Below are 12360 nucleotides of genomic sequence, written 5' to 3'. Positions count from 1 at the left end.
TCATTACGCCAATTTTGTCATTTGCTTTTACTGTTCCACCATGCATGTGAATTTCAGAGATTACCTGCTGGCTGCCAGTAAATATGTGTATACAAAGCATTACCTGTATTGACCTGAAGTGACAACTTATAGTGAGCCCTTGATGTATAAATGAACACACCGTGCACACACACACACACACACACACATATACACACACACACACACACACACACACACACACACACACACACACACACACACACTCACACACACACACACACACACACACACACACACACACACACACACACACACACACACATTGTTTGTTGTTTTTCTTCTTCTTCTCTTGTTGATATTGAACGGTTTGTTGCCTGTGCCCAGGATATCAGCTGACGCCCTTCAGGCAGGGAAAGGGTTAAAATCTTATGAAATCTTGGGTTATTAGTGCTCATTTTTATGTTCGGAGCAAAAGGTTATAGTTTACATTATGGTGTTGCTTCTGTGTTTTGTTCTGAGATTATGTAGTGAGTTCTTTAAACAGAAGAATGTTCAGGCTGTGTTCATGAGCATTGATTTTGATTTTGAATCAATTATTTATGACTGTGTGCAGAGTCCACCTTGCGTTACGAGCGTACCAGGAGCTGTTGATGACTCTGGAATCCATGGACAAGTCCAACAACTCTCATCTCAGAGACTCGGCCAGGGTCATCAAGAGTAAGTGTTCCTTGACAGAACAAGTTTAGCATGATGTCTGTTCCTTTAGAATCTGGATACAATTTTCACTAAACACACTGACTTTTGCAATTCTGACCTTAGTTTCATCAAGTGAACAATTTTAGCATAATGTTGTCTTATTATTTGTAGAATCTGGATACGTGTGGCAAATCTTACCTCAGGGACTCCTGAATGGTCATTAAGAGATGGTTTCATTTTACTGACAGTTTCAGCATAACACTTTCTCAACAACTGTGTCGATTAGAGTGTGGCTGCATGTAGCAATTCTCACGCCAGAGACTTGATCAGTGTGGTTTCCAGACACACAGAACAATAGACCAGTTGGACTTGGATTCAAAATGTACATGGGTAATTATGTTCTGGCTGAACAAATTGTATCAAAAGACAACCTACGTGTCAAAGCTATCAAACATTCAAAAGTCCGGGATTAGAACAATGCATCAGATCAAAAAAGTATGACTGAGCAAAAGACCGAAGACCTAGGCCTGGGAACAACACTGCTTAACCACGCTCATCCAAAGTCAGTGTTGGTTCAGCAAGCGTCTTGCATCATTTCACCCACCTTAGCCCTTTGCCTCCCCAAACATAATCACAGCGACTCCTTAAGCAGCTTACATGGGATTTCGATGAACGGTCTTATGAAGCATAACTCACTCTCATCTCCGCACAAAAGGGGGAGGGAGATTCTACAGATTTTTGTTAATTTGACTCAGTACGCATATCCATGCCAATAACCCTTATTTTATATACTTTTTTCAATTATATATTCAGCGAACTACTGCTTATTTGCCACTGGATTACAGTTTACAATGTACTATGTATATTCTTTTTGTATGCGCTAACCACCTTCATCTTTCATATGTACCTACCATTCTTTCGTCCCACCTCCACCCTCCCCCCCTTCCTCCTGCTAGCTTTCTCTTGTTCTTTTTGGTTTGCTTCAACTATGCTGTTTACCTAGATAGTTCCATAGTTTATAAGTAATGTTTGTCCGACATCATATTTTTGTTAATTTGTAACTACGTAGGGCGCGTAATATAAGCGTTCGCTTGAGTTCGTGTCCCTATTGTTTATCGTTGTATTGTTGTACCATGTTTGATTTAATAAAACATTATTTAAACCAGATTCTACAGATGTTTTATGTGGCTGTTATGGATTGTGCATATGAATTTTATTTGGTGGAATCCCCTTTTAGAACCTCCACAATTGTGAGAAAAAGCGGAGAAAGTCTAAAGTTTGAGGGTCTTAAAACTGTATTTTTGTTTTTTGTGTGTTTCAGGCAACGTATTCTACGTGATGGAGTTCAGGGATATCTTTGTCACGCTGCTCAAGAGGTTTGACGAGACCAAGAATTCCAGGTATGGTCACTGCTTATCAAGAGAGGAGCGTTTCGGTTCTGTTTGCGTTCGTAGTGGTTTAGTTTGCTGGCTGCTTGTTTGGTTGTCTGTCAGAATGTGTGCAGGCACGCGCTTGTGTGTGTGTGTGTGTGTGTGTGTGTGTGTGTGTGTGTGTGAGTGCGTGCGTGCGTGCGTGCGTGCGTGCGTGCGTGCGTGTTTGTGTGTGTGTGTGTGTGTGTGTGTGTGTGTGTGTGTGTGTGTGTGTGTGTGTGTGTGTGTGTGTGTGTGTGTGTGTGTGTGATAGTTTTATTTTATTTAGTTAGTTTTTTTGTTGAAAAATGTATTTGTAATTTTATTGAAGTGCTACAGTCTTATATTTCTCACAAATCTTGGATCTAGTTTGAAGTTGAACTGTGTTTCTAAAAGTGGTTGACAAAAGATGGTGATAAAACTTCTCATCATTTCATCTTCCATCATCATCATAAGAGCGGCTTTTTACATGTGTGACCAATTTCACCCATGCACCATTTCTGTGGGTAGCAATCAAAGAGTGTGTACCCCCCGCGGGTTAGGGGGAAGAATTTACCCGATGCTCCCCAGCATGTCATAAGAGGCGACTAACGGATTCTGTTTCTCCTTTTACCCTTGTTAAGTGTTTCTTGTATAGAATATAGTCAATGTTTGTAAAGATTTTGGTCGGGCAGTGTGTAAGAAGGGTTGGGACCTTTGTACTGGAAACTTGCATTCTCCCAGTAGGGTCATGTATTGTGCTAAGTTGCAGGCCCCTGGAGCAATTTTTTGATTGGTGCTTTTGTGAACAAGAAACAATTAACAAGTGGCTCTATCCCATCCCCCCCCTTTCCCCGTCGCGATATAACCTTGAACGGTTGAAAACGACGTTAAACACCAAATAAATAAAGAAAGAAAGAGTGTGTATGTGCTTGATGCTTACCTGTAGGAGTTACCTGAAGGACCTGGTAGATAGCTGTCATTACCTGAAGGACCTGGTAGATAGCTGTCATTACCGATCTAACAATACCTATTGATCATGTTTACCTGTAGGAGTTATGGTGTAGAGCTCTCACAACTCATATAACAATACCTGTTGCTGTCTACCTGTAGGAGTTACCTGAAGGACTTGGCGGAGAGCACTCACCTGTTCCTCAGGATGCTGGAGCGGCTGACCAAGACCAGCAGCCACCTGGTGGTACAGGGCGGCAAAAAACGGAAACGCAACAAGAAAGCCAAGAAAGGTGTGTTTGTGTGTGTGTTAGGAGAGTCATCAATATCGCGCGCATTATATTGAAGTTTGGGAATGAAGGTTTTCTTCATTCCTTTAAATATTCCAGGCTTTATCAAGTCCGTCATTGTCTTCCCAGCAGCAGTATTAATCAAATCAGGTTCTTGAATTGAAGAAAGGACTTATTTTCAGCCCTTTGCATTTTGAAACTTGTGATTTGAATGTACAATAACTTGCATACTGTTTATGGAAACTTTACAGGAAATTATGTGAGAAAATGTTGTTTTAATTGTGAAAGGAAAATTGCCAGGCTATCAATTTTTAAAGAGAGAATATTAGTGACATTCAGTTTTTGAATAAAAGTTATGTTTTAATGTTTATGAAAGACCTTGATAAAGTAGGCCCTCATGGTATTTTCAACATATTTTCATCATTGTTGTGGAGCCTCTTCTTTCTTTCTTTTGCTTTTGCCCCCAGCGGAGCATAGGCCATTGACGACGTTTCTCCATCACACTCTGGTCTGGGCTGCTCTTTCCATCTCTGTCCAGCTGTTGCCCTGACTCTTTAGTTCTGCCTCTGTGTCACGCCTCCAGCTGTTGCCCTGACTCTTTAGTTCTGCCTCTGTGTCACGCCTTCAGCTGTTGCCCTGACTCTTTAGTTCTGCCTCTGTGTCACGCCTTCAGCTGTTGCCCTGACTCTTTAGTTCTGCCTCTGTGTCACACCTCCAGCTGTTGCCCTAACTCTTTAGTTCTGCCTCTGTGTCACGCCTCCAGCTGTTGCCCTGACTCTTTAGTTCTGCCTCTGTGTCACGCCTCCAGCTGTTGCCCTGACTCTTTAGTTCTGCCTCTGTGTCACGCCTCCAGCTGTTGCCCTGACTCTTTAGTTCTGCCTCTGTGTCACGCCTCCAGCTGTTGCCCTGACTCTTTAGTTCTGCCTCTGTGTCATGCCTCCAGCTGTTGCCCTGACTCTTTAGTTCTGCCTCTGTGTCACGCCTCCAGCTGTTGCCCTGACTCTTTAGTTCTGCCTCTGTGTCACGCCTCCAGCTGTTGCCCTGACTCTTTAGTTCTGCCTCTGTGTCACGCCTCCAGCTGTTGCCCTGACTCTTTAGTTCTGCCTCTGTGTCACGCCTCCAGCTGTTTCTTGACCTTCCTCTCTTGTGGAGCCTGCTCCTCATAATTTTTTACATTTAGTCAAGTTTTGACTAAATGTTTTAACATAGAGGGGGAATCGAGACGAGGGTCATGGTGTATGTGTGTGTGTGTGTGTGTGTAGAGCGATTCAGACCAAACCACTGGACCGATCTTTATGAAATTTTACATGAGGGTTCCTGGGAATGATATCCCCGGACGTTTTTTTCTTTTTTTCGATAAATACCTTTGATGACGTCATATCCGGCTTTTTGTAAAAGTTGAGGCGGCACTGTCACACCCTCATTTTTCAATCAAATTGATTGAAATTTTGGCCAAGCAATCTTCGACGAAGGCCGGACTTCGGTATTGCATTTCAGCTTGGTGGCTTAAAAATTAATCAATGACTTTGGTCATTAAAAATCTGAAAATTGTAAAAAAAAAAAATTTTTTATAAAACGATCCAAATTTACGTTCATCTTATTCTTCATTTTCTGATTCCAAAACCATATAAATATGTTATATTTGGATTAAAAACAAGCTCTGAAAATTAAAAATATAAAAATTATGATCAAAATTAAATTTTCGAAATCAATTTAAAAACACTTTCATCTTATTCCTTGTCGGTTCTTGATTCCAAAAACATATAGATATGATATGTTTGGATTAAAAACACGCTCAGAAAGTTAAAACGAAGAGAGGTACAGAAAAGCGTGCTATCCTTCTCAGCGCAACTACTACCCCGCTCTTCTTGTCAATTTCACTGCCTTTGCCACGAGCGGTGGACTGACGATGCTACGAGTATACGGTCTTGCTGAAAAATTGCACTGCGTTCAGTTTCATTCTGTGAGTTCCACAGCTTGACTAAATGTTGTATTTTTGCCTTACGCGACTTGTTTCTTCTTCCGTTCATTTTATTTTGTTTTATTTCATGTGTATTGAAAGCAGCATCAGCCGATAAACCCGAGGCGCCGTCTCAATCGCAACTGGAGGACCTCTGGAAGAAAGGGACGTCAGAGTTGTCTGCCTTGCTTCAGGGGAGAGACGAGGTGCCGCAGGATATCGCTCCCTTTGACGCGGCCTCTGAAGTCGATGTGGATCAACAAAGGTTAAAGTTTGTCCTTAATTGGATACGAAGTCGACTTTGCGAAGACTGCGCAAAGTCCAGGGTTCATACAGAGTCCTTGAACCCTGGAAAACTCCTTGAAAATTGGAAAACCTTTTCCAGGCCTTGAAAAGTGCTTGAAAATAGAGTTTTGTGAAATAGTCATTGAAAAGTACTTGATTTTTCCAAATTGTTGCCTATACATTTCGTCAGCAGCTTGTCTTATTTAAAAAAAAATGCAACACCCTTTTTTTCGTCAAATACAGTACACACATTTTGGGAGAATAAAAGATCGAGTGAAAACGAAAGCAGACGAACTAAACTATTACTAGTTACCCGTAGTTGCTTCCCTTCCCGGAAGTTGGCAAGGGAAACAACTACGGAATGACTAATAGTTTGCAGACTTGAAAAACTGAAGGTAAGCTCGGTGCTTTGCATTAATTTGGGGAAAATCATGTCCTTGAAAAGCATTTATTTGGTCCTGGAAATGTCCTTGAAAACTCATTGAATTGTGTCAGCTCTGCCCTGCAGGAACCCTGAAAGTCCTTTTACCGAAAACTCAGTGCTAAAGCTTCGTACAGCCAGCTTATACTTCACGTTGTCGACTTCGTCCAATTAATGACAGGCTTAAAGAACAGTTGTAGTTCTGTTGTAACGATAACGATAATTCTGTTGAACTTTATTATGGTAATGGGGACCTGAAGGATCTTTGAATTAAAAAAAAAATTGATGGTGTGAAATGGTGATGGTAAGTCCATACTCTGTCGTCAAATATGTAAAGAATAAAAAAACAAAAACATAATTCTATTTGATTTCTGTCACTCAGAATATTTCTTATCTGGCTGGATATCATGACTTAAAGTCTGTGTGTGATGTTATTTTTAGGTAACACGGTCTGGGTGTACCACATACACACGCTTTTTCTCTCTCTCTCTCTCTCTCTCTCTCTCTCTCTCTCTCTCTCTCTCTCTCTCTCTCTCTCTCTCTCTCTCTCTCTCTCTCTCTCTCTCTCTCTCTCTCTCTCTCTCTCTCTCTCTCTCTCTCTCTCTCTCTCTCTCTTACACACATACATACATATACATAATAAAAGTCAAAGTGCACCATCTGTTTAATAGCAGCACAGGAAAGTTAGAACCAAATGACATTTCAAAAGATAAGTACATGTATTCACTATTCTTGTGTATTTTCAGAGTGGACGCCATGGTTCGAATCCAAACAGCCCTGAGGAGAAAGAAAGCAGGGGAGGCCGTGGCCATCTTCAGAGCGGCAAGGTATGGCTTGACAGATAGACAGTACACATTGATATGAGATGAATTTAGAGGCAATCTGGTCTGATTATTTTCTGTAATCCTGTTATACAGACAGAAGTGTTGTTCCTAGGTACTAAGGACAATAGATCAGTTGGATCTGGATTCAAAATATATATCAGTCAAAATGTGCTTGCCGCAAACAAAGTTGTTTTAAAACTATCGGGCATTCGACCGGCCTGGGATCAGAGCAATGTGTCAGATAAATAAAAAGTATGTATGAATGACTGGGAACAACACTAGAAGCTATTTGGAGAGAACAATGATTCCAAACAATGAATGTAGTCTGTGGATCCTGTGCACACACACACACACACACACACACACACACACACACACACACACACAAAAACACCACACTCATCATAGTCTATGAACTCTGTCAAACCGAATCAAGCAAACAAAGCATCAATATTTTAGTTTTATTGAAGGAACATTTTGATTCTCGCATGAAAATTGATTTATGAGGACAAAAAGAAGATTTTAAGCAACAGCATCTCTCTTAAGAGGCACCATCTTTTCTTAACAATCATGTTGACCATCACACATTCATACATCATGTGACTGTATATATTATGTGTCTTATTGTCATGTGTAACACAGTGTGTGTGGCTAAGAGGTGTGAGACAGAGAGAGAGAGACAGAGAGAGAGAAACAGAGAGAGAGACACAGAGAGAGAGACAGACAGAGAGAGACAGACAGACAGAGAGAGAGAGAGAGACAGAGAGAGAGACACAGACACAGAGAGAGCGAGAGACACAGAGAGAGACACAGAGAGACAGACAGAGAGAGAGAGAGAGAGAGACAGAGAGAGAGAGACAGACAGACAGAGAGCGAGAGACAAAGAGAGAGACAGAGAGAGAGAGACAGACAGAGAGAGAGACAGACAGACAGAGAGAGAGAGAGAGACAGACAGACAGAACTCGAACTCGAAAACTTTATTACCGAGGGATGATAGCATAGAGAGAGAGAGACAGACAGACAGACAGAGAGCGAGAGACAGAGAGAGAGAGACAGACAGAGCACTGTGTTCCGTGTGAGGTACTCTCTGCCAGGCTGCCACCAGCTAAAAATAACCGGCAGTACCACTCTCCTCCTGCCTATTTACCCTTTCCTTCCTCCAACCCCTTCCGCCCACACTGGCGCCTGAAATATATAGGGCCAGACCTGCACTCTTCTTTGTCTGCAGCGCTAGCGTGCGTGGCCCCAGCTCTCTGTTATGCTGTGTTGATAACCTGGATGCCGCGAGCAGAGAGATAGCAGTCGAGCAGAGAGATAGCAGTCGTTCTGAGTGTGTGGTGGCCACAGAGATATTGCCTATTTCGGAACTGATGTTTTTAGTGTGTTTAGTTGTATTTATTGCAATGCATGCCACAATTCACAAGACAGAAGAAAGGATACATGAGAGAATTAGAAAAAGTGTGTTCCCCCCCCCCCCCCCCCCCCCAAGTATATAATTATGCGACTCTTTGCACTCTGAAAAAAAATGTGCATGCTGCATTTAATGAAACACCTTGAAACAACGCAGTAAACAAAACATCCTAAATGTGCCACAATAAAAGAACACAAAATAATGAAAGATAAAGACAAAGGTAATCCCCAAGTACATAATACATATATACAACACTTTACGAAATATATACAAACAGTAGAGTATATACAGTCGTATATTTACATACATATTATGCCAAGGACTACTAGTAGAAGTCATTGATGGTGCGCATGTAAAATTTGTTTTGCGTTTATATAAGTATATAATTCAAAATAGTGTAGATAATGTCAGTAACATATAAGAAAGAAAACTGTTCATGTTACAGTGTTAGCTGCATGTGAATAAAACAAAAAAGCTTACCTCACGGCCCTCCTATACAAGTCTCACAAACTTGTATATATAATATACCACAGGAGAAAAAAAAACGTAGCTCGCGCGCGCTCACCCAAATCCGCGCGAAGTGCCACATGATATTATACCCCGACAACACATAGGCGGATAATACATGTATGTCAATAGTATGAAACAAAACATGCCACAATTTTCAAGACAGAAGAAAGGGTAAATGAGAGAATTAGAAAAAGTGTTTGCTCCTCAAGTATATAATTATGCCACTCTTTACACTCTGAAAAACATGTGCATGTTGCATTTAAAGAAACAGGAACGGCACAGTATGTAAGACGGCAGAAGACAACACAGTAAACAAAACATCCTAAATGTGCCACAAAAAAAGAACACTAATTAATGTCGTATTTAAAAACATATTATAGGCATGCGTATGGTGCGCATGTGAAATTTGTTTTGCGTTTATATAATTCAAAATAGTGCAATTAATGCCTGTAATATAAAAGAAAGAAAAAACGGTCTTTCAATACATGTTCATGCAAATTGTTAGCTGCATGTGAAGAAAACAAAAAGCCTACCTGACCCTGCAACTGTTGGTCAGTAATCCAATAGCAGCACACAAGTCGATTTGAAAGTTTTTCAACACAGTTTTTCACTCGTATTGTTCTCACAAACTTGTATATATATACCACAGGAAAGAAAACTCGTCGATCCGACGACAATTTAACGTTTGTTTCATTATCGCAAACAAAACAGAACAGACAAAACGAAACAAAACAACACAACAACAGTTGGGGTTGTTATTTCTCTGAGATGCTGAAGAAAAAAAAGATGACGTGCATTGTAATGGAATAGAGTGGGTGTAATTTCAAACTAAACGGTTCAAATGTGAGTGTAAACACACTCTTTACGCGGGATCACATTCCCTCACACGCATATGAACACACACACACACACACACACACACACACACACACACACACACACACACACACTATGTACATTTTTAGAAAGAAAAACAAAACAAAAACACAATGTACATTGTTAGAAGAAGAAAAAAAACAATATGTACAATTTTAGAAGAAAAACAAACAACAAAAAACAATGTTTTAGAGCTGTTATTGTGTCAATATGCTAAAGGCCTCAATGACTTTTTATCATTCTTGTTTAGGATTTTGTTTTTGGCGGGGTGTCAAGCAGCATCGGTGAGGTCTTAATTTGTTGCTCTTTCATTAACTGGCAAAGTTGCTGTCCCTTGTTTTTCATGCCCCAAACTCTCCTTTTCAAATTGTTGACGTCAGAATGTATTTTTTCGCCGCCCTGTTCACCCATCAAACCAAGCCCCATCCCCCACCTGTCCATAAACTCTACACAATGTGCTTCAAGTATGTGCTGCTTTGGGATGACATTAACGTTGTCAAGGCACACGTTACCTCTGTAGAACTCCATGTATTCAGAAATAGCTACTTGGATGCCAGGAAGGTCATCTTTCCCAACTGGTTTTGTGTGTGACACAAGCCTGTGCACACTGGAGTAAAGACTGTTCAAACGGGTGTGTTTGTCTTTGATTTGACCTGCAAGGGTGTGCACGCCATAATCATCTGTCAGGATAAATGCCCTTCTTTCTACGCTGTCTGCTACGGCAGTAATCACTTCATCTTTAATGTATTTGTTGCAGTGATTCCCATTGAAGCTACCACCAAAAAAGGCCTGAGGTGTTATGCTATGCTTATTCAAAATCTCAGTAACCCCTGCAACTGTTGGTCCTTCAGATCTGTCGAAGACTGGAAACGTTTTCAGATTAAGTTTCCCTTTTTCTCGGAGATTATACATTTTTCTGACACACCTTCTGAATGCTTCGGTAGTGTTGTCAATCACCACCAAACGCTCTTCACTCAGTTTTATTTTAGAAAGGGCATCTGCTATTTGCTTGTCAAGCTGGTGACACTCATTTGCAAGAAGATCGTGGTGTTTGTTCACAACACCAAGGAGCAAATGAAGGTAAGGCGGCGCTACATGACTCACTTTGACGTCCCATATTGGAGCACGAATGACGTTGTAGTGGTCTTTGGCATGTTTTTTGTCACTGCCAGATTCTTGGTACCCTATGAGGTCTTCTTTCATGTTTCTTAACGTTCTTTTGGGGGCTTTTTCTCTTGGACTCCATTGCATTTGCGTTTTGGAAGTCTTGCACCAAAGACATGGATAACTACTCTGGGCTCCTGACAGTCCATACATTTTTGACTGGAAATCATAATCCCCAAACATAAACACTCGCAGCCTTTTTCCTTTCCACATCATGCCGTTGACAGCACTAACTCCCTCTTTAATAGTGCTGCCTAAAATCTTTTCAAGGTTTTCAGCACAATCTTTGGCTTCAGTCATCACAACCAACTTTGAGTTCGCATTTGGATTGTGGAGATTTGCTACTTCAAGAACAACTTTAAAACTCCCCCCTCCATGGTCACCCCCGATTTTAACCCAAATTTCATTTTCTGGCAAGGTGTTGTTATGCCATGTTAGCATGTTCTTCTTGTCGTACTGGTCTAAGAGATCCGTTACAAACTTGGGCCAGCTGACAATAGAAGACACGGGAATGCCCCTAACTTCCTCTTTCTTTGTCGCTTTGTTGATGCATGAGAGACGTAATGTGTAAACTTCTATTTTCCCACAAAGCACTCCCTCCTGAAATTCCCTCTCCTTTTTCTCACACTCCATTTTTATTCCCATTGCCTTGTTTAATTTTCGCAACTGCCTTTGTTTTGCCCAGCTAAGTGACAGTTTTGCTCTAATTTGAGCTGCTGATTTTGAAGAGACGCGTGCCTGTCCCAACCCAGCTGTTTTCAGAATGTCATCCCTTTTGCGCTTTGTAGTGTGCTTGAGTTCAGTGCTTTGTTGTTTTATTATGTCAGCTTCCGTGGAACCGGAAATTTCTTTTCTCAAGTTGGCAATTTCCTTTGCTCTTCTCTTCCTCATTGGAGTAGAAACTAGCGCTGATGACTTTTTCGCTCTCACAATTTTCTTTAGGACAAGTGGCTGTGCTTTTGTCTTACATATCAACGTCTTCTTGTCATCTGACTGTGCCAGTTTCACCCTAACTAAGCCAGTTAAATACTCTTCCTCTTTTTTTGTCAAAGGTGCTTGCAACTGTTCTATTGGGCGGAGTTGGGTTTGTGGTTTGTTTTTTGACAAAACAGTGTTAGTATCTGTTGCTTTCTGTGACTGAGATACAGACTTTGCTACAGGTGTGTTATCGTTTGATTCTGCTGGGGCTTGGGTTTGAAATGATGTTGAAGCAGCTGACACGACGACTGTGTCATTGTTAGTACTTACATCACTCTGACTCTGAGTCGTACCCTTGCGAGATGTCAGCAGGTCGAACAGACGTTTTTTGACCACACGGCTTGCGGTTTTTGTTTCAGGTGTTGAAGAACACTGTGGCTGAAAGGTTTCAACAATAGAATTGCTTGTACAGGCATCAGTACTGTCAACACATGTGCTTTTTCTTTGCGGACTAGCAGCTTTTTCACTGGCTTTTTTTGTTTTTTTACGACAACCGGCCATTTGTTCGGCAAACGTTTTACACACACTACAGTCAGCTACTTCCACTTTGGAGTTGTATTGTGTCCACATCACTTTTGTTTTTTCAATGTTACTATGCATTGCTTTTGAGAATCCTTGAGGTGG

General features: G+C 41.1%; 1 protein-coding gene across 1 annotated transcript in view; it reads left to right on the top strand.

Moving 5' to 3' along the window:
* LOC138947851 (protein timeless homolog) overlaps positions 1 to 12360 on the top strand; it is a 90533-nt gene that overhangs the window by 26262 nt on the left and 51911 nt on the right. Inside the window, exons 14-18 of the mRNA XM_070319411.1 lie at positions 596 to 699; positions 2000 to 2078; positions 3180 to 3310; positions 5373 to 5532; positions 6720 to 6800. Of these exons, the coding sequence (XP_070175512.1) occupies positions 596 to 699; positions 2000 to 2078; positions 3180 to 3310; positions 5373 to 5532; positions 6720 to 6800 (555 nt within the window). The remainder of the gene's footprint in view (positions 1 to 595; positions 700 to 1999; positions 2079 to 3179; positions 3311 to 5372; positions 5533 to 6719; positions 6801 to 12360) is intronic.

The sequence above is a fragment of the Littorina saxatilis genome, linkage group LG14 (assembly GCF_037325665.1).
Source record: "Littorina saxatilis isolate snail1 linkage group LG14, US_GU_Lsax_2.0, whole genome shotgun sequence".
In the NCBI taxonomy this organism is placed as follows: domain Eukaryota; kingdom Metazoa; phylum Mollusca; class Gastropoda; order Littorinimorpha; family Littorinidae; genus Littorina; species Littorina saxatilis.
This window is presented reverse-complemented; position numbering and strand designations above follow the sequence as displayed.